The sequence below is a fragment of the Leuciscus leuciscus genome (genome assembly GCF_965113295.1).
Source record: "Leuciscus leuciscus genome assembly, chromosome: 14".
In the NCBI taxonomy this organism is placed as follows: domain Eukaryota; kingdom Metazoa; phylum Chordata; class Actinopteri; order Cypriniformes; family Leuciscidae; genus Leuciscus; species Leuciscus leuciscus.
The window spans coordinates 36596147-36621246 of NC_138738.1; the positions used below are offsets into that span (position 1 = coordinate 36596147).

At 38.4% G+C, this 25100-nt stretch overlaps 2 protein-coding genes across 9 annotated transcripts in view; both read right to left on the bottom strand.

The window, feature by feature from the left end:
- Positions 1 to 201: 201 nt before the first annotated feature.
- On the bottom strand, positions 202 to 15326 carry rbm26 (RNA binding motif protein 26). Of its 3 annotated transcripts, none has more exons than XM_082189915.1 (23): positions 15138 to 15326; positions 14951 to 15045; positions 14398 to 14516; positions 14088 to 14224; positions 13397 to 13485; positions 12979 to 13232; positions 11966 to 12229; positions 11632 to 11871; positions 10953 to 11093; positions 8795 to 8929; positions 8539 to 8650; positions 8027 to 8186; positions 7772 to 7936; positions 6671 to 6790; positions 6495 to 6560; positions 6201 to 6323; positions 6038 to 6112; positions 4291 to 4458; positions 4103 to 4207; positions 3181 to 3384; positions 3009 to 3095; positions 2812 to 2925; positions 202 to 988 (listed from the first exon to the last, which is right to left on the bottom strand). In XM_082189915.1, exons 2-23 carry the CDS (start codon positions 15007 to 15009, stop codon positions 899 to 901), a joined length of 3027 nt encoding a protein of 1008 aa, XP_082046041.1. In that variant the 5' UTR covers positions 15010 to 15045; positions 15138 to 15326; the 3' UTR covers positions 202 to 898. The 3 variants fall into 3 exon arrangements, with proteins under 3 accessions (XP_082046041.1, XP_082046039.1, XP_082046040.1); XM_082189913.1 differs by having other exon boundaries at positions 13397 to 13488; XM_082189914.1 differs by having other exon boundaries at positions 13397 to 13488; positions 15130 to 15326.
- Positions 15327 to 16097: 771 nt separating this feature from the next.
- nbeal1 (neurobeachin-like 1) overlaps positions 16098 to 25100 on the bottom strand; it is a 46154-nt gene continuing 37151 nt past the window's right edge. For 3 of the 6 annotated variants that reach the window (XM_082189891.1, XM_082189889.1, XM_082189888.1), the window contains 11 exons: positions 24656 to 24753; positions 24104 to 24220; positions 23929 to 24018; positions 23221 to 23330; positions 22967 to 23139; positions 22695 to 22789; positions 22468 to 22584; positions 21442 to 21603; positions 21207 to 21355; positions 20001 to 20136; positions 16098 to 18474 (listed from right to left, as the gene is read on the bottom strand). In XM_082189891.1, the coding sequence (XP_082046017.1) occupies positions 18373 to 18474; positions 20001 to 20136; positions 21207 to 21355; positions 21442 to 21603; positions 22468 to 22584; positions 22695 to 22789; positions 22967 to 23139; positions 23221 to 23330; positions 23929 to 24018; positions 24104 to 24220; positions 24656 to 24753 (1349 nt within the window). In that variant the 3' untranslated portion in view covers positions 16098 to 18372. Of the gene's footprint in view, positions 18475 to 18543; positions 20137 to 21206; positions 21356 to 21441; positions 21604 to 22467; positions 22585 to 22694; positions 22790 to 22966; positions 23140 to 23220; positions 23331 to 23928; positions 24019 to 24103; positions 24221 to 24655; positions 24754 to 25100 lie in introns of those variants that run through there. The other 3 variants (XM_082189890.1, XM_082189887.1, XM_082189886.1) reach the window with 1 other exon arrangement.

Genomic DNA, 25100 nt, shown 5'->3' on the forward strand with positions numbered 1-25100 from the left:
CTATTGCATCATCACACATGGCCTAATGGGAAGAAATGCACAACAGTTACAGTTAGTCACCAAAACAGAAAAAAGATTTCAAAAGAAATGTATTATATATAAAAAATAATATTGCTTACCTCATTGAATGCTGTTCATGCTACATACCTGCTGGTACTGTAGTGCATGGTGAATTTAGGAAATTTGCTCTTTTTGTGAGGATTTGGGGGTGGGGGTTTGAAATGGTCTTTATTCAGCTGTTCAGATTTCTTTTTTTTTGTTCTCAATGCTGCTTTTGCAGCAGAGCTCTCAATATTTTTTTCTCTTTTTTTTTGCAGCTGTTATTTTTTCTAGACCATTTCAATTCTTTATTTTTTTTTACACTTCAAAATTAAACTCAGGTGATGAATTCAGAAGCAAAGAATTCATACAAACCATTAAAATTCATACATAAAATATGTACACAAAAGCTACATCCTCATCAGGCTGATTATACTAAGGAAAGCGTACAACATGTTTCATAACAATGCTTCAAAAATGCTCTACTGTGGTCTTTGAAATTGAAACATTCTCCATATTACTTTCAAACTGTAACATTTCCAGAACTGTTCAAAAGAAATTTGGGTCAACATACTGACCATAAAAAAAAAAAAACTAAAAATAAGAGCAAAAGTTAGTCAATGTTGACACGATACAAAACAATCGATGAGGGTGAAAAACCAAATTACTCATGAAATTTCACAACTCAGTTATTCAAATTCACAGCCTTTTGACAGATGATCTCTATGTGCTGCTCAGATTTGATAAGTAAAATAAAAAAGCGAATGAAATGTAAATTAGAATTTTAAAAACAACCATTTCAAAAACACAGAACTCAAGAGTGGTGCAGTGCAGCAGGACTGGACAGAAGACTTCATCTTCATCTACGCCATGAGCGCGACTCGTTATCGTCTTCCTCCTCATCATCGTCCTGCAGCAGGGAATCGTCCACCAGCGAATCCTCTGGAAACTGTAACCAATCAGAAAACGCACTCAGAACCAAATGCATGCTCAATGGTGAAACTTTTCCAGGTGGTCAAGTCACAAATTGCTGGTCTAAGTGATGTTACATACCATGTGACCATTTGTTTTGTGCTTACACCATGGGTACATTCACTCTATATGTGAGCTCTATATAATCAGAACTGTTATTTACACTCAATAACAACGATGAAACAAGGAGTAATACAAACATATACAGTGGCATATGTCCTGTATTTATTAGGCAATACAAAAATGTTTACAGTTGCTAAGAAACATCACAACTTTCCCAAAATAAAAGTAATTCTAAGGTTGTGTGGTCACAGGTGTGCATGACATGTATTGGCTATTTTGGGCCTGTTTACACCTGGTCACTTCATGCATTTTCTCTGATCGGATAGCTATCCGATCGTGAGAAGACCAGGTGTAAATGCCCTCCGAAACGCTTTAGAGTGGTCTGAGATGCATTCCAGACGAAACTGGACGAGTGCAAATGCATCTGGTTGTTGAAACCACATTTGTAAATTTGACTCCTCCCAAAAATGTAAAAAAAATAAACGTGTGAGAGCGTGTTTATAGGCTATATGACATGTTATAGCCAGATGACAGCGCTGCTGTAACATGCATCAGTGCAGATGAGTAGCTGAGCATCTCTTCACCAAGCCAACGCACAAACTGCCGCAAATGAAGTCGCAGACGCTCAACACACAATCATCTTCATTAACAGAAGTGAGACTAGATGATCTTACCAGTGCTGATGCCGCTCTCTCTCCTATTGCGCTCTTTGATCTTGATTTTAGCTGATGATAAATAAAATGCAGCTCATATCTGTTGCTTTCGTTGACGTGAACTCAAATTTGCATATAGCGCGGAAATTAAAGTTCGGATTTATATTAGTTATGCGGCCAAGTGGCATAAATGGAACGGTTTTAACAAATCAAGCTATCCAATCAGTGAAAACCCATGAAGTGACCGGGTGTAAACAGGCCCTATGTAACAGTTGTAAATGTGGCTCATCCAATTAGAATTTAGAGTAAGAACTGTTTTATAAAAGTAGTTCTCTTAGATAAAGCTGTACATGCACTGATGACTGCATTTGTCATAAATTATCTGATATTTCGGTTTGTGACTAAATAAGTTCCAAACAACAACAAAATTAAGATGAAGAACCTTTCAGTATGTAAAGTATTTAAGCTACTGAACAATCCAAAAATGTGTATACCGCAGAACTTTTTAACATATATACAACCGTTCAAAAGTTTGGGGTTGAAACGATTTTTTCATGCTTTTGAAAGAAGTCTGTTATGCTCAAAGTTGGATTTATTTGATCAAAAACATTAGGAAAAAAAAAAAGTAATATTGTTAAGTATTTTATAGCAAAATGTAATTGAAGACAATTCATAAGTGTCGCATGATCCTTCAGAAACCATTCTAAAATGCTGATTTGATACTCAAGACACATTTCTGATTATTATTTCTACCAATGTTGAAAAAAGTTATGCTGCTTCATACTTTGAAGAAACTGATGCATGCTATTTATTTGAAATTTCCGCAACATTGTAAATGTCTTTACCATCACTTTTGCTAAATTAAATGCATCCTTGATGAATACATCTATTACATTTCAAAAGATTCTTACTGACTCCAAACTTTTGAGCAGTAGTGTACATCAATTTTGCTTAATTTCACGCAAAAATGATTATGTTGTAATACATACAGTTAAATTACATTTATTCCTAATAAAAGAAATACAAACAGCTACAAAATAAACTGACCAAATACACTTCAAGTGAACAGTGATGAAGGGCGTACCTCCTCATCCTCAGGTTCAGCCTCATCCAGGTCTGTTGTGTTGAGGGAAGCCGTGGGCTTGTGCCAGGCCAAACGCAGCTCCTGATTATTTAACCGAATGCCGTGGATGGCCGCCTGAGGAACAGAGTTGAAATTTAGAGTCCACATGAAGGCGTACATGTACATGCACATATGCATGTGTGTGAATATGTTAGTACCTGTTCAGCCTCTGCGCGGCTTTTGTACGTAATGATGGCACTAAGACTAGAATCCTCCATCTGGCAATCTTCAATCTCCCCATATTGCTGGAGGTTAGTGGGAAAAGTGGTTATGAGTCAAAGACATCTCTCATAAGAAGTGTGATGCAATGTGCCCTTTAAAGATACTCACTGCGAAGTGCGGCAGCAGGTCGACTCGATCTGCCTCAGTGAAACCGCTGATCTCTAAAGCTTTGGGTCGATGATCCACCACAGCGTGATTTGGAGCTCCTCTCCCGCGCCCTCGAATCCCTCGGCCGCGGCTCCTCATGGACCCCCGACCCCTGGAGTGGGCCCCCCTCCCACGTCCTGAGGTCAAAAGTCCCCTTTTGGCAGCCTGAATATAAAGAAAAGATCTAATACAAGCTTACAGAGTTTAAGTAGCACTGTAGTGCCACCCGGTGGAAGGTCTGAGAATGAGTATAAGAAATACACCAAAACCAGGGAATGTTCTTTGCAAGCTTTGTTTACAATTTGAATAAAAGTTTTATTTCTCAAGCTACTAGCTACACACGGCAAAGTTTATGGATTGACATAAGTCTTGCAAATCTAATAAACCTGCTACTTGTTCTATGTAATGTGTGATGTGCTTCTTTGCTCTTCAGGGGTTTTTTTGTTCATTAAAGAATTTGCTTTGTTGTTGCAACAACCACCACTTTTTGTAGAAAGATTGCACTTTTTCTATACTGGTACAGTGGTGCCTTCAAGTAAATGAGACTTAATTGTTCCTTTAGTCTTCATTTAGTAAAAAAGAAGGAAAAAAAAAGCAGTAAGTGGTGACTAAGTCTAGATTCATTTTTAACCGTGTTGATTTTGCATTAAAGAATGATGTTCTATGTAACAATCGCTCTTCTATCCAGACCATGTCTTTTTTCCATGAGGAGCAAAAAGGTAATACCTTTTTAAATGTTTTGAGAGCAAATGCAAAAGTATCAAGATATATTTTCAATATTGTCTTGGAAAAAATATACAGAGATATACATTTTAACTATAAATACAAGAAATAAACCACAAAGTGAGGTGAAGAATGGAGTTTTTGTCTCCTTGTGAAATACCTCTAACTGCAGCTGAGTGTATTTGATCTTGAGTTCGGCAGTATCCTCTCCTGCCTGTACTTTCTTATAAAGGTCCAACTCTGTGTCCAGGAGCTCCTTCTGGGCCTGCAAACGGAGATGCATCAGGATATACATATGCAGGACAATTCATGTCTTGATTATCATGTTTTGTTAGAGTGTGTGTGTACCTGGGCTTTGCTCTTGAGCGTGGTCTTCAGGATATGAGCACTGGACAGTCCTTTTATCTCCTCCTGGAGTTTGGTGATGCTGTTGGTGAGGGTGGTGAGGGTCTGCATGATCAGAGCTTTATCCTCCACCTTCATGGACTTGTTCTTCTCTAGCTTAGATATCAGCAGCTGAATGAGACACACACAAGTTATTAATGCAAACCCCAGTCCAAAAAAGTCGAAAAGCAGCACGCTGTCATACGGAAGTAAACATGGAGAACATTAAAGTAAGTGGTTACACGTTTATGTATAGCGTTATCTGCCGCAGAAGCCAAAAAACAAAAACAAAGATGAGCATGCAAAAAAAGAGCAGCGTTTAACATTTATGATATGGTTTTGCTTGTATATAGAGCTGTCACTGTAATACTCCTGAGCTCTGACACATCACTGTCCATCTACAGACTACCTTTCGCAATAGTCTTGATAATTTCGGGTATGTAAAATCTTTTGAAGTGACTCCCATGAGCGCAGAATTGTGACGAATATTGTTCTAGATTGACGTAAAAGTCACATGAATTCCGATGTGACCGTTCAGACTGTGGTCGCTTTGCAAAACATCCGACCTGTATCAGACTCAGGACCACATATGAGAGTGGCACAAATCGGAATTGAAAAGATCAGATGTGGTTTGTGCTGTTCACTACCCTGGAAATCCAGAGTTGAAATTCAAGATGAATTTGCTCAGCGAGTTTACTCTGGCGTCGAGTCATGATGCTCATTAAATATGCCCTTGTATCCGAGCTGCACCAATCACATCGGGTTATCTGATATAGGCGGGTCAGAGGCGAGCTAAAGATGACGACAGCGCTGTGACGTCGAAGTCATTAGTAAACATTGCAAGATGGCTTTGGATGAACACCAGTTGTTTGAAACGGCTTTGGCCGCTACAATGAACGAGTTAGACTTGGCTTTTTATCTAAAAGAGGAACAGAAGACGGCGCTCGAATCATTCCTTTGCAAGAAGGGCGTTTTTGCTGTTTTGCCGACCGGATACAGCAAGAGTCTAATCTACCAGTTAGCTCCGCTGGTAGCTAAGCGTATGGGGCTTGTTGTTGTGATTGGTCGTATTGTTATCCAATTGCGTGCAGTGAGATTTTCAAAGGCATGCTTGGTGCCGCCCCTCGAACTGGCCGATTTTCATTAGTCAATGCCAGACCATTAATCTTTCAGATTTAGGTCTGGATTTCCAGGCTAGCTGTTCACACTGTCATGAGATAAAACAGATCTGAATCACATGCGAGCGAAAAAATCTGATTTGGGCCACATTTGCCAGCAGTCTAAACGTAGCCTTGCATTGGTTTGAATCAAAACACAGTAAAAACAGTAATATTGTGAAATATTGCCATTTAGGGTAAGGGTTAACTTTTCTATTTGAATATATTTTAAAATGAAATATATGTTCAGTGAAGGTTCAGAAATCATTCTAATATTCTGATTTGCTGCTCAAGTTAACATTTCTGATTATCATCAATGTTGAATTGAAAACAGTTGACGCTTCCTTTTTTTGTGGAAACCATGACTCTCTGATGAATAAAAAGTTCAATTTTGATCAATTTTATGTGTACATGCTGAATAAAAAATAATTTTTTACTTCATCAAAATCATTAAAACAGAGCTGTTCAACTCAGAAAAGAAAAAAAAAATTGTGGTTGCTGTCACTAATATAACATATGCACAAGACAAAAGGGCAACAATTAATGACACGTACCTTCTGAGTCTGAATGTGCTTCTCCAAAATCTCCTGTTTCTTTTTTCTGACGTCCTGCTGAAGCTTCAGCGCCTCCTGGTGGAGAACAACGGAACCAGAGTTCACAAACACTGCCAAAACAAGCATACAAAAACAAGCTACTAACAATCACAATTACACAAACCTGTTTTCTTTTCAGGGCATCTTCAGTGCTGACCCTAGTCCCAAATGGCACCCCCTTCTGGCCAGCTTTCAGTGCATCTGGGTTATAAACAGTCTTAGTCAGGCCATGTGATGTGGAAATGACCTGTAAAGAAATCAAATAAAATCCTTTACATTACACATAAACAATTAGAAGTTTCTCAAAAGAACAGTCAGAACATATTCTACACAAACATGTCAAAGTAAGCTGAAATGTGGACTAGACTTTATAATAACAGGACAAAGCCTGGCTGTGCAAAACTAGACGAAAACAAACCTTTCCTCCAACGCCAGCTGGTTTAGCGAAGCCAAGACGTTCCTTCACTGAAGCTTTGGTTGTATTCTGCAGAGAACAGAAAAACAGACATGCTGAGATCTGAGACAACGTGGAAGACAAAGCGAATCCAACAACATTACAGCCTGACAAATCCACATGAACAGAAACACAATCACCTGTGGAGGGACGTTGGGACCCTGTGAGGGCTCAGGGTGAGCTGTGGGTAGGGGTCCGAGCCGGTCTTTCACTGACTGCTTCAGTGTGGTCCCTGCAGGCTCCTGGTAAGACTGTACGCTCTACAAACAACAAACATGGCTTCTATAATCAGATCTTGCAGCTGCAACCATCTGCTATTAAAATCACCACTGCTGAGTGTATTAGGCAAACATCATGCCCAGCACATTAAGATCATGTGACAATATTGTAAGAATTTGCCCTAAAAAGTAAAAGGGATGTGTACTGCAAACAGTATAAAAGTTTGTTTGTGTTGTGGAAAGAGGTATTAATGCATGCAGCACTGGTTGTAATTAATGGGCCATTAATATATAGCCAAGGACGATTACTAAGTGAACTGTTCGTTATAGTGTTTAATTAGTTTAATTTTTATTCATGATGTGTTTAACAAATTCTTTAATTCTAAAACATCCCTATAATAGGATTACAGAAAAAAAAAGTTAAAATTTTCAAGTGATTTTAGTTTATGTAAAATAAATATGAATTGTATTGACGTGATTGCATGTATTGTGCATGTGTTATATATATATATATATACATACTAACTAACAGATGACCAGATCAAGTTTTGTGTGCCCAAGATCCAATCAGAGCACTGATCTATATAAATGACTGGAATAAATTACATTTTAAAATATATTACAACAGAAACCAGTTAATTTAAATTGCAACAATATTTCACAGTATTACTGTTTTTACTGTATTTTTGATCAAATAAATGCAGCCTACTTTCAAAAACATTAAAAACCTTAATGGTACTGGTACTGTATGTGTGTTTATTTTATTGTATTTATTTATACACGTGCGTGTGTGTGCGTGTGTGTGTGTGTGTGTGTGGATTTATTGTTACTAAATCAATTTGTGATAAATATATGTTAGTTAGTACCATCTTTAAATCAAACTGTGATTAAATATATATTTATATTTTTAGTGGCACTGGTCACTAATCAACCCCATATTGCTCGACCACTAGTTCTAGTAGTTCAATTACACCAAGTCATAGTATGTTTACTTAGTATGATAGTATGAGTAGGTTTTCATACCGGATGTGGCGTGGTGTGCATGTGTTCCACTGTGTCCTCTCTGTGCCAGTGTACTCTGATGAAGCGGTTGTTGAGTACCGCCTCTGTGCTCTGCATGGCCCGCTTGGCTTCTTCAGGGGAGGCAAACTGGATCAGCGCCCCTTCTGGGTCATTATTATACGCCACCTGAAACAGAGGAGATATGCCTATAAGCCTGTAACATCAACATATCACAACTGTTGACTTCTAACCACAGGCTTATCTGATCTACAGCACCTGGAGATTGACTATGGTTCCAAACTTGCTGAAGTGCTCATTAAGTTTGCTGATGTTGTTGAGCTCATGAGGAATCTGACGGATGGCCAGTTTGGTGTTTATTACAGAGTAGGGCACTTTTCTTTGAAAGCCGTGGTGGTTGGGTTTGTTGAAGTTTGGTCTGAGGAGTAAAAGGGACACGTCTCAAAATATATACACAAGGTCAAAAAACAAAAAACAATGAAACAGCCCAAACATGCAACAAACTGCACCAAAAAAATCATGATTATTTTATTTGGGGGCATAAACTTGAGATTTGGACTGAAGTATTTGCAGAGAGAGTTTTTGTAAATACACTGTAAATTTCCAGCAACATATGCAATTAAGAGGCTACAGAGGTAATATATTGGTACATTTAATTAAATAAATGCACCAATCATGGACTGATATTTACATTTTGAAACAAAAAAAAAATGTGCATCTTAGTTTTATGCTAATTATTTATGTAGATAATGTTTATAACAACAACTTACTTGTCAAACCAGGGTTTCTTAGCAAGAATTGCTCCATCATGCGGTCCTGCTCCTCTCTTCCTGGAGTCTGATTCTAAAACTATCCGAGTGCTGTTGTTGTTTGACATTTTCTCTGAAAGAATTACACACACACACACACACACACACACACACACACACACACAAAGAGGGAAGTTAAAAGATAAGAAAATCTAATAGGAAGTGTATTATATTCATGAAGAGGGGGTTTAGCAGAGAGGCCAGTGCTCATGGTTACCTCTGTGGGGCAGATCCACCTCACCCATGGTCAGACCAATCAGATTGGGCCGCTGAGCGTTGACTCGGTGTCTGTACATGGGCCGCGAGGTCATGCTTGGGGCTTCAGGATTATACACATCTGGCTCAAATGAGTCTACAGATCAATAACAACAAAAACAGCTATAATTTAAAAAACAAAACAATCATCAGCAATCAAAAACAATCATCAGCATATTTATTTATTTAGTATGTAAACTACCATCAAAGACTATGGATATGCGAAGGCGGTTCACTCCTATAACTTATGAATGGGAGAAACTGCAACATGCAATATGGAGGAATATGTCCCGCCTTCTACATAAAAGAACAGATCTCTGATAGGTAAAGTTATTGCATCACTGCAGCTGCCGTTAAATTCTCCAGTTCCCAAAGAAACCTGAAACTTGTGCTTAGGACTGCACTAGCTGGTCTAGCCTGAAAAATAAGCCTTTTTGGTGCTATTTGAGCATAAAACCAACATTTATGGGAGAGCTCATGTACGATTTTGTTGCTGATTTGAAATATGTTATTTAATTGTGAGTTCAGCAAGCAGTTTTTGAGATTTCAGATTCCCACATTCAAATAGGACTTGTTCTTGGATGCTTGAAATAGGTAAATACGGCCGCCGAGTGAACAGACTTTCCTTGAAAGGGACTTGACTACCATTCAAAAGTTTGATGTCAGTACGTTTTTTTTTTTTTTATGAATAGATTTTTATTCAGCAATAATGTTACAAAAGATTCCTATTTTAAATAAATGCTGCTCTTTTAAACCTTCTGTTCATCAAAAAATGTATGATGGTTTTCACAAAAAATATTATGCAGCACATCGGTTTTAAGCATTGATATTATATAAGAAGAAACCAACAAGAGCACCTAAAGGGACAGGGTGGTGGAAAAAAAAGACCACGTTTTCTCTCGCAAAACCTGTTGTGAGCTCGGACAAACACTTCCTGTTTAATGTCCTGCTGGCAGTGTTTCCGAGCTCCGTATGTTAACAATGGAGCGGTTCATAGCGTTTTAACTTAACTCAAATTAAAAGACATGCGGTCAGTACTTAGTTCAAGGAGTTCAGTAAAGTTGGCAATATATTGACACAGATTTGAACTTCCCGGATCAATAACTCATGAGCTAAACGCTGCAAAAACATTAATGACACCTATTTCCAATCATAGTAACGTAGACAACGAGCTACAACCCAATTTTCCTAAAAACGAGCTTTATAATATAAATTGGTCTCTATGATCAGGCGGCTGAGAGACAAGTCCAAAGGGACCGTCTGCAAAGTGCAAACCCGAGTCCCTCGCCGCCACCTACTGCTGTAATAATGTAACCTGCACTGACCGACAACCTGTCTAAATGAACGAGCAGTGCTGATACTAGTGAAATATCAGCAGTTATAGAAAGCCTCGTCCAGTCAGATTCGAGGATCGGAACTAACTGTTATACATATAACAATAGACCAACAAGCTTATTGTCAGTTTTATGTTCTGTTATGTGGACCCTAATTTTGACATTCTGCTTGTTTCCTTTACTTCCTGTTTCGGTTTCATTGGTTACTGATTATGTCCTTGTTTGATTCTATAGTTATGTATTAGTTTCACATGTCTACTTTACTTTTCTTTGTTCTAACCCTGTTTATATAGCCCTGTGTTTCAGTTGTTCTTGGTCAGTTCTCGTTTATGCATTGTGTGGTTTGCGTTATTCTCCTGCACGTTCATTCAGTGTTTGGATTATTAGTAAAGCCTGTTCTGTTTTTGAATCTCCGTCTTCATGCCTGCTGACCACAATCTAACACTTATTTATAAAGCAAAAGAAATAAACTTGAATCAATAGATCGTTATCAAGAGAGTCGTAATCAATAGAATTTATTTTGAAATGAAGGCCGGCTGGCTATACGTTATTGCTGATATATTCCACAGCATTGCAGTGTTATGTTTTTCCTCATCCATTTGTCCATCAACCTATAGCGTTAATCAAGGGTTTTTTTCACCAAAACCAGCCATAATTTACATATATCCTCAAATGGGTCAGTTAATATAAGTTCAGGCTCAAGATATGACAGTACACATAAACACCTTCAGAGTCAAGCAATCACTGTATTACTGTATTAGACATGACACATCTATGAGCACTAACCTGAAGTGAACAGGGGTGGTGGAGGCTGTGTGATGGGAGGCCGGATCCCTGATGTGACTATAGTCGGCACAGAGCTGGTCATGGAGTTCGGAGGAGCGTCCATACCAGAGGGCTGCAGGGCCGGAAGAGGAGGAGGAGGACCTGAGAGAGAGGAACAGAACATTTATAAAAGACATTCAGCAATAAAAGGGACCTATTATGCCCTTTTTCAAAGTCTTTATTTTGTTTTAGAGGTCTTCTAGATTAGGTTTCCATGCTTGAATGTAAAAAAAAAAAAAAAAAAAAAAAAAATTCACATATTTGATATTGAAATATCTAGACCAGGTGAAATATTTTGGTATCATCCTTAAAGCCTTTACGTGTAATGGGATATTATAAAGGTATTCATAATGTATGTTAATGCATTATATATCTTTATAAATGAGTGTAACCAAAGATAAAATGCATTATAGCATTTGTAGATTCCTTGTTACATCTGAAATTGGTTGTTTGCCATTTAATGAAATACACTTTATAAAGGGCTACGATAAATAGAAAATTATTATAAATGTGGTTACAATTATTCATAAGATCATACAATGCAATATTAGGGGCATTAGAAAGCTAAATGAATGCACTGAAATTACTTATAATGCTACTTATACTGTGTATAATGGCTTAGAGTACTATAGTGTCACACCTGCTACAGGCGGTAGGCTGGGAGGCATGGTGCCCGGCGGAGGCACAGGTGGCCTGAGGTTCACTGGTGGAGTCAGGAGTGAGTGAGGGGGCGGCAGACCCGGAGGAGGTGGGCCATCCACTCCAGGAAGAGGCGGAGGCTGGAAAGGTAGTATGCTGGGAAGATTAACATCCTCCACCACCACTGGATCACTTCCATGATCGAAAGGACACATGTCTCCTCGCATACAGAAGCCTTTCTCTGTCAAGACAACCAAATCAGGATGTTACTGACACAAGAAAGATGGTTAGTCTGTGAACAATGTTCACTGATTAGGGTGTTCAAAATTCTATACCATCATAGTCACGACAGCGTTTCCTTGGTGGGCCGCCTCTGTTGAACGGCGTGTGGTCCTGTGGGAAATCTGACCAGCTCTCAGTGGTGTTGTTCCCATGGTGTGTGGGAGCGATGACGGTGATGGTGCTACTGAGGGTGGGCACTGGGAAATGAGCAGAGGAGGTCCCAGGTGGGAGAGGTGTGGCGGTGTAGCCATCGGTGGTCGGGCCCTCCTGACGTTCAGGGCGGCTGTGGTCGTATTTTGCCTTTACAGAATCTCGCTCTAGAAAGGCAAGAAGAGCATTCAACAGGAGTGTAAAAAAAAAGGGGAAAAAAGCAAGCACTGTAAATGGTGCTTAATATTGTGAGAATTGTATGCAAGTACTGTACAGTTTAAAAGGAGTCAGTTTTCAGCAATAAATGAATACTTTAATACTTTAAATTGATCAAAAGTAACAGTTAAGACTTTTATTATGTTACAAAAGATTTCAATTTCAAATAAATGCTGTTATTTTGAAATTCTATTCAAAGAATCCTGGAAAAAGTTCACAAAAATATGAAACAGCACAACTGTTTTCATCAGAAATGTTTCTTGAGCAGCAAATCAGCATATTAGAATGATTTCTGAAGGATCATGTGACACTGGAGACTGGAGTAATGATGCAGAAAATGCAGCTTTGTCATCACAGGAAAATAGTACATTTTAAAATATATTCCAATAGAAAACAATGATTTTTAAATTGTAATATTTCACGATATGTGTTTTTAATCTAATAAATGCATCCTTGGTGAACATAAGAATCTTCTTTCAAAAACATTTTTGCAATATTTATACTTAACACTTAAACTTAAAATGACCGGTTTTAGTTTTTTTTGATTTAAGTAAAAATATTTCATGCATTCAATATCAATACGAGTCACAAAATATAAGTCTGTTTAAAATAGTTTTAGATGGCACTATTTCATGTCAAGTGTACACATACAAATTCAAATGACAATAACTATCACCACCAAAGTAAAGTGGCGTCACACCTCTGCTTCTGCTCCTAGTGCGAGTCCGTGAGCGAGTTCGCGATCTGCTGCGGTCCCGGTCTCTGTCCCGGTCTCTTTCTCGGTCTCGGTCACGAGTGCGGTCCTTACTCCAGCTGCGACTACGACTCCGAGTGAAACTGCGACTGCGTTCTCTTCTGCGGTTGTAGCGTTCTCGGTACGAGTCCCTTCTGGGTGGGTTACGGTCATACTCTCGTTTCCTGGTGCGGTCATCTTTCTTGCGCTCATCTATTCTCCTGTACGTTCATTTAAAATAGAACAGAAAATACAGATGAGGTTAGTAAACAAGGCAGCTTAATATATATGTATATATGTGTGTGTGTGTGTGTGTGTGTGTGTGTGTGTGTGTGTGTGTGTAAGGCATTTTGGGAAAGTTAAATGTGTATAATGTTAGTCTCACCTGCTGTCTCGGCTGTACCTGGAGCTAGATGGAGGACTGTGGTTTATTCTCCGGGTGAATTTCTTTTCTCGATCCTCATCTCGGCTGAGCTGCTTATAAAATAATCAAAACCATCAAACACAATAGAAAACAGACATCTAAGGTAAAATTTCACAATAAAACTTTAAAAGTTTGGGGTTGGTAAGATAATTTTTTTATGTTTTTGAAAGTTGTTGTCTTACGCTCACCCATTTATTTGATCAAAAATACAGTAAAAACAGTAAAACTGTGAAGTATCATTAATAACTGCTTTCTATTTGAATATATTTTAAAACGTAATTTATTTCTGTGATTAAAGCTGAATTTTCAGCATCATTACTCCAGTCTTCAGTGTCACATGATCCTTCAGAAATCATTTTGATATGATGATTTGCTGCTCAAGAAACACTTTCTGATTATTATCAACGTTGAAAACATTTGTGCTGCTTCACATTTTTGAGGATTCTTCGATTAATAAAAAGTTCAGAACAGCATTTATTTGAAAGAGACATTTTTTGTAACATTCTAGATGTCTTTACTGTCACTTCTGATTAATTTGAAGCATCCTTACTGAATAAAAGTATTTCTTTCTTTATAAAGAAAAAACAAATCTTCCTGACCCCAAACTTTTGACTGGTAGTGTATCATCATTTAAGGACTGTTTTTTTTTTACCTCCTCTCTCTTTGACTCATCTTTCTCAGTGCGCTGGTGAGGTTCGGTTCTGCTTGTGGAAGTCAGTTGCTCTGGTTGAGGTAGGTAACTCTTTGCATTCACAGCTTCAAAAAGTTTATCCACAAATATCTGTGTCTCTGAAAACAAAATCAAACGTACGTTAACAACATCAAAGGTTCGGATCTGACAATGCAGCAATATAAACCCAGAAATAAGTGGCATGATCCAACTAGTTAAGGTTCTTCCCCTGGTTTTAGCAAAAGCCACTTAGGAACTGCACATCTTCAGAACATTATATATTAGATTGTACCTTTCTGAAGGAATACATCCAACTGGTCAATGCATAGTGCTTTCAACTCCTTCTCGGATTTGTCTTTCTTCACCAAGGCAACCACATATTTCGCAAGAGCAGAAGGGTCAGCATCACATCTGCGGGACAGATACATATACTTCAGTTAGAAGATTTCACTTAAATGATCTTCAGCTGCACATAAAGAGTGCAAAATGCAGTTCTGTCCTTGATATGACATCCTACAATATCTTTAAAGCAAATTTAAATAATCCGTACAATAGACTCAACTCAACTAGCAAATGCTAGTAACTCATAACTACTAAGAAAACCAGATTCAAGCATTTAGCATTCAAGCATATAGTTAATACTACTATATTGTTGTACTAACTGCAATACAACTTAAAAACTAATATACAAAAAGAGAGTTGAATCATGAGTCAATCAATGCATTTGTCCGTTAAAGTCGCATAAAACTGAACCCACTGACATTCAGGAAAATTTCAGTAAAAATGATTATAACGTTACAGCATCAATGTGCGAGGCTCATTTTAATGCACAGTGCATCACTCACATGGGTTCAAGAGTCTTCGAGAGCCATGTCTTCAAGGCATCGAGGTTTTCAATGATCATTTTTCAGGGGAGGGCTGTTTTTCTGCAGCTGTGCCCCTGTGAGAGTGGTCAACAACAGTGAGTTTGTAGTCTAGTCAGGATATAGTAATGTGTTTGTACTGTCAGGCCTCATTCACTCACTCACTCACCGCCCTCATAAACTCCGGCTGGAATATCACATCTAATTGTACAGCAGTCAGGGAAGACAGCCGGTAACTGAGAGCTTAGAAACGGTGTTTAATTTAAGAGTTGGTTGGGTTGGTTTCTCTGCCGATGTGAACGAACTGTCCGCCACACTTTCTGCTTTCTTACTTTCGAGAAATGGCGACTGTTTACTCTCGCGGGCAGATCTCGCGAGAGCACGCCGCCGCACACGGTCACTACCAGAGAGTTTCTTAAAGGTGCAGGCAGAACCAAATCAGATTTGCTGCACTGAATGGAAATATGTTTCTTTAAAAAAACATTTCAACTTTTGTGTTATTTGAATTTATTTCATACATTCTACCCAGCATGGCATGCGATCATTAACTGACATCAGAGAACCGTGAACTTAATTTTATTACTATAATAATTATTAGTATTATACAATTTTTATTATTGGCCTAACTTATTATCTAAAATATCAGGGGGTACATAAATTAGAGCAGTAGGATTTCTTTCGAAAGGAAATTTAAAATGTAACAATCTAATCACAAGCATTTAATTTTTTTAATATATATATATATATATATATTCAAAAAATGAAGTACTTACAAGTATATACTAACTCATATGTGTGTGTGTATATAATTATTACAATTAATCCAATTATTTTATTTTGTGACGTAACCCTGTATTCTTCTGTTCTTTATTTTTTAGGACACTCTTGTCTGTATTATTATTTTTGCATCATGCATAGTCCTGTTTCACACTAAAATATATTTGTCATGTCATATATGACTCATTAATGAAAACAAAATCTAAAGATTTGCCACTGTGACTGTGATAAATAAAATAATACATGATAGTGTAAAGATTCACAATGTCTCATTTTAATGATGTTGTAAAATTACACAAATAATCAGTTCAGTTCACTATCATTCAGTTCAAAAACAACTTAAAAACATCACTGAGAGTTTTCAACAGGACTTTAATGATAAATCTTCACGTATAACAAAGCATTTTCTCTGTACAGATCAAGGAGACATTTAAAACAAATCTCTTACAATTTGCCGTACCTGGAAAGTGCCACAAAAAAAAATACAATTCATAGACAGAAATAAAATTCATGCTGTACATTTCATACTGGATTCATAAATAAGCACAGATATACACACATCCATTAGTGACGGCTAAAATAAAAGCAGCTCAGTAAGTCACAGGTCTGACATGACGGACGAGTCGCTGCTGAAGTTTGTCTGGCTGTCCACAGGGGTCACGAAAGGTCATGCTATCGAGTCATTGATCATGGAGTCTAATGTCCATGACGAAAGAGAATAAAAAGGCACTCCATTCGTTTAAAGGAAGAACAACACATATACAATATAAAGAGATATGTGAATAAAAACAGCCACCTTGGGAATCTCCGATAAAAATAAAATAAAAAAAAGACATTGAAGAATCTAAGAAAAGCAGGATTTAAAAAAAAAGAACAAATCCAAAGAAATCATAGCATCAATCTAGATCTCTCGGTATAACTATATGAGCAACCAGCAGAATCAGGGAGCACTTTGTGACAGGAAATAAAACAAACAACATCCCGATTTAGACTTCAAATCTAAACTTCAGCACCATTGCAAACTAAAGCACAAATATGGAAGAACATACAACACACGCCAAACAAAACCAACATCCTGATAAAGACGTCTGCGTTTTGGTATTAGTATCTTCATTAATATCTTCATATTACTGATCACTTATACGTTTCAAAACAACCGTCCTTTAGTAAAGGAATGAATTGTGTCACTCAGAAAGACATAAGTGTAAGAAAATGAGAATTAAAACAAACTAAGCCCTTTCAAAAAAAACACTATGGGAAAGATAGCGTCCACCAAAATACCCCAGTTATTATCACAATGTGAATGTTGTCATTTGGTATTAACAAATGGAAAAGAATTCTTAGACTTCATATGGTTTTACCATTGTGACTATAATTAACTACGGCATTTTGCCAGAAACTATGGTACATTTTTGTAAGGGAAACAAAAACACACATCCTACGATGAAGCAATAAAAACTGCATATGGAGGAGCAAGAATTCAGACGTCAATCAGTAACTGTGAATTCTCTAGAAGGCCTGGAAGTTTACCTGCATAGTAAACCAAGACTGCATGGCTTAGAAATAGAAAAGAGGAGGGGAAACAGCATCTCACCTGACTGTCGAATTACACGGCATTGGTTCTAGCTGTCCCGTGGTACACAAGTACCCCCGCTCCCCTATGTAGTGCTCGGTTTGGATACTAGGAAGACTGCGGAGCATCGTTTAACCAGTGGAATGCTTCAATAAGTGTCATCGGAGGGACGAACCGTATTGCTTACTGTCTCACAAAGCCCTTCGAACTTTTCCCACTTTGTATTTGTAGTGTTTTATCCCCCAAAAAATGACTGCAGATGCAACAAATCAAACTGTAGAACTGCATATACATCCACAACATTGAAATCAAATATTGTATTCTTCATTGAAATAACTACATCGTAATTCAAGTAATGAGCATTCAACAGTTATGCAAACGCACACACACACACAAAAAAAAAATCAACCTTAGCACTCCACACACATCAGCTTTGTTATAAAATGAAGCAGTGTATGATGTGTTGGTCTATTGGAACAGAATACATCACACGTATTGTGACTTATACTGGTGTAAATGATCGTCCACCTGTCGAGGTCTGTGCCAAAGCAAGACTGTGCAAATAAATAACGCCTGTGTCCACTGATAAAACAAATCGAGGAACATACAAAAGATCACCTATGAAAGGCCACTGAAACTAAATGAATAAAAACCACATAAAATGCATATCCGGACATAGACAGATATTGTTGTAATGATGCTGATGATGACTGTGTGGTAATGGTGGTTAACATAAAATGGGCGTGGTGGAAAAAGACAGAGAGGGCGGGGTCAGGAGGGTCAACATTAGGGTTTTCACAGAATTCAGACACATATAGTCAGATGGTGCCCGCACCAGTCCAACTACACGTTTACGCCAACACATACGACATGTACGAGGGAACATGCACACGGTTGGCTCTACAACACACAGATTTGCATACAGGTGCTAAAAAAAGTCCTTCTTATTCATTCAGAGAGAGGAGAGCCATTCTCTGAACTGAAACAATGGATTTGGGTGATTGACAGGGCAGTGGGCCAATCAGGCGGGAAGGCTGTGATTTAGGGGGCGGGGTCAGGGCTGCTCTTGGGTGTGATACTCTGTTTCTCCAGACGAGATCTGAGTGAGACGCTTACTGGAGCCCCAGAGTTTCCTCGTAATCTGGCCAGAACGCATCTGAGGAACGGAGAGGAAAGGAGAGAGGAGAGGAAGGGGCAGTGAAGGATAAAAGGAAAGAGGAGGTGAACAGTGGGGGAAAAAAGATGATTGATGAGTGCATGTGAGATCATCTGTGCTGGATTCACTTTGAGGTTAGTGCAAAATCAAAAGGTACATTTCAAGTGAGGCAACTCAAAAAAAAGATGAGATAAGGAAATGATAATTGTATGTACTGACCATGTATGTATACAAACCCAAAGGCCCGAAATATACTCTATGCAAGTACCCAAACACAGACGGAAATGCTTTGCGAATGTCGTGTTGCACATACTTGAAAATGGCAAACTGAATCAGTGTTTTCCATTTTTTTTGCCTGAGGCCGAGACTTCATTTGCCTTAACCAACCTCAGAAATCAATGGGGAAATAGAGTTAACGTCAAATGATGTGTGATAATTCAAGCAAATCAAGTGTGATTAACTTAAACTTGCTAAGACAGATTCTCTACAAGCGTGTTCCACTATGAAAAACGTGAACATAGAAGACAGTTTGTATTAATGTCCGTTATAGCACCCCTTGTGGAAGTGCTGAGAACGGCAAACGTACATACTCTGGGTTACGTTTCATTTCGGAAACCACTGATGTGTGAAATCAAGCTTACGTTGATAGAAGCGTCTGTGATTATGTACTGATGTAGAGAATTTTTCTGGCTGTATTCTCCAATAAAAAAAAAAAAATTCATCTAATGCAGAAACCCAAATGCTGCTATTCAAGCTACTGATATTCAAGAGGAAATCCTTGAGAACGCTTTGCTTTGTTTGAAATATAAAAAAATAGCTTCAGTGTTTGGCATGAATACCTGTGCATTCAAGCACATCGAATAATGTCCGTAAAGAAAAAAAGAAAAAAAAAATCATCAAAACCCTCCTCTAATGATTTTACATTTTAAAAATTATTCTAGAATTAGCATGACACTACGAGTTATTTATTATTACTTCTGCCGTTGGCATTGTTAGTAGTATCATCTCTGGTTAGGCTACAACTCCATCTGCTAATAGAAAACTAAGTAAACAACATTTACACAATTACCACTGATTATACAACAAATGCTCAAGTTAAAAATCATTGGCAATAGTTTCAATGCACATTTACATTTTTGTGTTTGTGTGTGTATTGTTTATGTTTCTGTGATTGATAGTTTGGGTATGAAATTGCTGAAAAATGTGTTCAGATGTTATCAGCTAAATCTGACAGTACTATTGTTGGGCATGTCTTAAAAAAAAACGTAAATTGGAGTTATGGTTTTGGGTTTAGATTAGTCTGTAGTCCCTATTTAGCTAGCTAGGTAAACATGTGCACTTCATGTATCTGAACTTGACACCAGCTAAGTGTGTGAGTGTGTGTATTTGTCTCAGATGACGTCATGGCTGAACGTGTTCTGGTCTCTGAGATGCAGCAGGTGTGCGGGCGATCGCACCCGCAGTGTGTTCATGAGAGGCGAACCCTCCATCCTCTGGGTGATGTAGTTCCTGAAGGAGTTTTTTACCTCAGCGGGTTTCCCGACGCCCACCACGATCAGCTTGCCATCATTGAGTCCCACCAGCATGTGAGATTGTTCCTTGGTCACAGACACGCTCTTGATTGGCACCCGCATCGCCATCGGCGACACACACAGAGTCAGGCTGCCGTGATAACCAGGAGAAAGGGTGTGTTATGATCATGTTACAAGCATGCTTACGATCTGATAGCAATCATAAAATCTAACAAACACAATTACTCGATTACCAAAATAATCGTTAGTGACAGTCCTAATGACACTCAAGAGCCATTACTTTCTGGCTTCAGGGAATTTAAAGGATTAGTTCACTTCAGAATAAAAATGTCCTGATGATTTACTCACCACCACGTCATCCAGGATGTTCATGTCTTTCTTTCTTTCTTTCTCTTAATTTTATTACCTAAAAGAAATTAAGGTTTTTGAGGAAAAGATTCCAAGATTTTTCTCCATATAGTGGACTTCAATGGGGTCCAACAGTTTGAAGGTCCAAATGTCAGTTTCAGTGCAGCTTCAAAGGCTCTACACGATCCCAGCCGAGGAATAAGAGACTTATCTAGCCAAACCATAAAGATTTATATACTTTTTAACCACAAATGCTCGTCTTGCACTAGCTCTGCGATGCATTACATAATCACGTTGAAAGGTCACGCATGTTCTGGTTCAAAAAGGTAGGGTAGGGCGAAATACTTCATCTCATTTCCGACATCGTTGTTTTACCTATTATTTATTATTTTGTAAATGGAGTTTGACTTTGCACGTTCGCTTTGTAAACACTAGGTTGGTACTTCCGCCTTCCGTGACCTTTCAACGTGATTACGTAATGAGTGGTGCATCGCAGATCAAGACGAGCATTTGTGGTTAAAACTTATATAAATGTTTCTTTTTTATATAAAATGGCAGATGGTTTGTCTAGATAAGACCCTTATTCCTCGGCTGGGATCTTGTAGAGTCTTTGAAGCTGCACTGAAACTGCAATTTGGACCTTCAAACTGTTGGACCCCATTGAAGTCCACTATACGGAGAAAAATCCTGGAAAGAACCTTAATTTCTTTTCGACTGAAGAAAGAAAGACATGAACATCTTGGACGACGTTGGGCTGAGTAAATCATCAAGAAATTTTAATTCTGAAGTGAACTAATCCTTTAATTGCTGAAACTGCTTGGTTTTAGAAAGCTGATGCTTGTTTGAGTTCACCTGTACAGATCTCTGACAGAAAGGAAGCCCTGCTCGCTGCCGATGACAACATGTTCTCCTGAAACACACATGTCTGTCACCTGCTCCTTCAGAGGAGCGCTGCACAGATGCTTCCCGTTCACAGAGTACAGGTGCAGGGCGTTCTTATCCTGCAAACACCACACACAAAGAGGATCGCTTTACATGAGCACAAAAACATGTGCGGGGAGAAGAGGAACTGAGTCGTGTTTGATACCTTCAGTGTGGCTTTGCCCTCTATGCAGGTGTGCACCACTAGATGTCCCTCCCAGGACACAGCCAGGTGCATGATGGACATGGGCAGAGAGCTCTCACACGGCGGCCGCAGAGAGCGCATGTACTGACCTCTCCGAACAGAGTGAATCATCACCGTTCCATCCTGTGACACACAAATGCCTTCATTTTTATGGTTCTACTTTTTTTCCTCCTTGAAATCCCATTTTCTGCCCAAAACTGATAATTTCTTTAAATACTTTAAGGAATTATATATGTAAATGAGCTGTATTATTATTGGTTAACACAATGCCACTGTTGATGTCAAGTTTATGAATCCTGAATAGGTGTGAGAAGTAAACAGTTGCTGCGTCCCAATTCACGTATCCATCCTAAATAGTATTTAAAATTAGAATTAGTGTGTCTCAGATCATTGTATGTTGTAATGAGTATTCCACTGATACCCAGATGGTCTATTCAGACTATTTCTGGTTAGAAACCGAAGTGCAGATCATTGCACACTCTAACAGCTAATATTGCCCACAACCCATTGAGCATTGGACGAAGATTCAATTAGAACTACAATTTTATCCACATTATATTTCATTTGCAGCAATTGTGAACTTTTATAAAGATGCGCTTGGTCGTTAACTTTTAAACGCATCATTATGCAAACACAAGGAGAGTCGCTGCATGAAAGACACACGACTGGCAGATCAACGTGCTCATGCGTTTCTCTCCGATACGGTAGGAAATTAAATTAAATTGAATATGGAGGATTTTAACTGTGATTTGATTGACAGGGCAGTTTAAACAGTGACAGGATGCATGTATCTAAGAAACAGAGCGGTCCCTTAAACACAATTATGATGAAGTAGTTTGTCCCTAAGCTTACCTACTATTCAGCTACACACTCAAAAGTATGTACTTTTCTTCACAAAAACAGTACATACTTTTAGGGCATAGTATAAGTAGGCGAATTGGGACGGAGCAAGTGTTTTTGAGTGACTGTGTGAGAGACGAGTCTCACCCTTGATCCAGAGACTGCCATGTCCAACTCTGTGCTGATAGACACACTCACAACCTCATCTGTGTGTCCGTATAATACCTGCACTGGCTTAGAGGACAGACCCACCGGAGCACCTCCCTACACACACACACACACACACACACACACACACAAGTTAAACAGAGTCCCAGCACAGCAGTAGAAATACAAACCCCTTTATATGAGGAGAGAACTAAACTGTTCCGCACCTGCTGTAACACCTGCCACACCATGCAGGTGGTGTCTCTGGAGCCAGAGATCAGGTGAATCCCAAAGTGATCTGTGGCCAGGCACGTTATGATGTCTGCCGGCACAGAAACATAGACACAAACATGCACAAGTTAGCAGAACTCTTTCCTGTAACTCAAGGTTAAAGTGAGAACATACAATCTGGATGCGTTTATTCATGATAAAAACAGACCGGCGGGAAAGAAAGAGGGGAAGAAGAGGAAGGTCGAGAGAAGCAGAGAGTTTCCATTACCCATGTGGCGGATATGTTGCCCGACTGTTTTGCCCTTGACAAGTGACGTCACTCTCAGGCTGTTGTCCCAGTGGCCTCCACTGAAGAGCAACTTCCCGTCATGAGACACAACAAACAGGTGAGCGGTGACTTCAACCCCTGGAGAGAACGGCCCTGATAGAAACCTCTGAGTCCTACAGAGAGAGAAAGATTTTAAAGGAAGTGCAGGGAAGCTCTGAACAGGATGTGAGACGTTACCCGTCAGAGAGACTCACTTTGAACTGGCTACGGTGGGGTCTTTGATGAAGGTGAAATAGTTGGATATGTTCTTGTCGTAGGGCAGCCAGCCATGAGTTCCCATCAAGCAGTTGTGGCTCAGCGTTACCTTGATGACCCAAATACACATTATTTATGATTAGAGTAAAGGGCATTAATGTGGAATGGTATTTGCAATGCATTTATTTAGCAAATGGCCATAATTGTAAAATAAACACTGTTAGGGTAATCAGGACTCCAACAGTACATATAAAATAATGATATTTATATTAATATAAAATTACTTTGACTTAAATATTTTATTATACGTTTTAATTAAATTTTAATATTTTTATTTTTATTACAATGTGCATTGATAAATTGTCCACAATGAGAGAGGATCATAAAACAAATGTATGTTGGAGTGATCAGGACCCACAGTACATTATCTCACTTAATACATGGCTGCTTACTAAATAAATAAACTCAAATTATACATATTTACTTTTATTTATTTAAATTATATTTAAATGATATATAGATTATTTGAGTCAAAATAATTTTTACATATAAATGTATGTAAATGCATTACTACATGCACTGATTAAATGTGCACAATAAGACAAGGGACCTTAATCAAAAATAAATAACTAAATAAAAGGGTCAATTCAGATGCTATGTGTCTTTAAACCTGTCTGTAAGACGAGGCTAATGAAGCCCAGACTTACCAGAGTATCTGGACTCCCCTGCGAGATAAATGAATGTGATTGGTTCTTAGGGACAACAGCTTTAACCAGAGGCACATTATCACTGATACCCTAAAACACAGAGAAGAACCTCCATCAGTCCACAGCTGTCACTCAACAGAACAACACCTAAATGAAGGACTGCTAATTCAGTCACCTCAATGAAGAATGATTTGAGTTCAGTGAGGTGCTCAAAGATGTTGAGAGGACAGGAGTCCAGACGAGTTCTCCTCTTCTCCAGCTCCTCCAGAGAGAGACGCACGGGATGGGGCTCCTGAATGCACAATAACACAGAGCATCTGTCATGTTTATGTCATCTGTACACTAATGCTATGCATTTAACGGTAGCACTTTATTTTACAGTCCTATTCCCCATGTACATAATATGTACTTATTATAGTATTAATAACTGGATAATAACTAGGTACTAACCCTGAACCTACTCCTAAACATAACCTTAGCCCATGTACTTGCATTGTATTGCCCAGCACTTTCTTAGGCAAGTATACTGTAAGTTCACGTACTGTAAACACCCATTTAACACTGAAAAATGGAAATTCTGCCATCGTTTACTCACAAATCAAGTTTAAAACAAAGTGAGGGTAAGTAAATGACAAATGTTTTGTGTGAACTAATTCTTTAAAGATGCTGTAAATGTTCAGTGACCTCCATCTGAGCTTGTAATAACACAAGCATCGGAGTGGCGTACCTTCAGTAACTGACACGGTGTCTGTCCAAAGTTACTGATCATGCCTTCTACAGCTTTCCTCTCCTTCTCATCTGTGATGGCGTCCAGATCAACAGCCCCTAGAACAGCCAGAGACAGTCTCGTTTTGCTCAATTTAAATGTTGCACTATATTAATTATATTTACACTATAAACATAAGTGATAATTTGTAGTCATTATCGCAAAATAGACACCAATAGGTTGATAAGGACCCTGAGGTTAAACAGACACGTTTTATTTCACCCTAAAGGACTTTATTTTTGTGAAAATGACAGGCTCTCATTATTTTGGTTATTATATGGCTACTTACCAAATTAATTAATTAATAAGTGTGCATAAATTATGCATATATGTTGAGTTTATTTTGTTATGTGAGAAGAGACAAAAAAAAAACCCATTAAACTAGCACAGCTATGTATGAAATTAG

Excerpts from the sequence above, each read along its gene's own strand:
- rbm26 (XM_082189913.1), bottom strand. The coding sequence starts at position 15,009 with ATGATCATTGAAAACCTCGATGCCTTGAAGACATGGCTCTCGAAGACT. Across the intron at positions 11,872-11,965 it reads ACGCTGTCGTGACTATGATG|AGAAAGGCTTCTGTATGCGA; the intron begins GTATAGAATTTT and ends TTGTCTTGACAG. Across the intron at positions 4,459-6,037 it reads AGCACATTCAGACTCAGAAG|CTGCTGATATCTAAGCTAGA; the intron begins GTACGTGTCATT and ends TGTCTCATTCAG.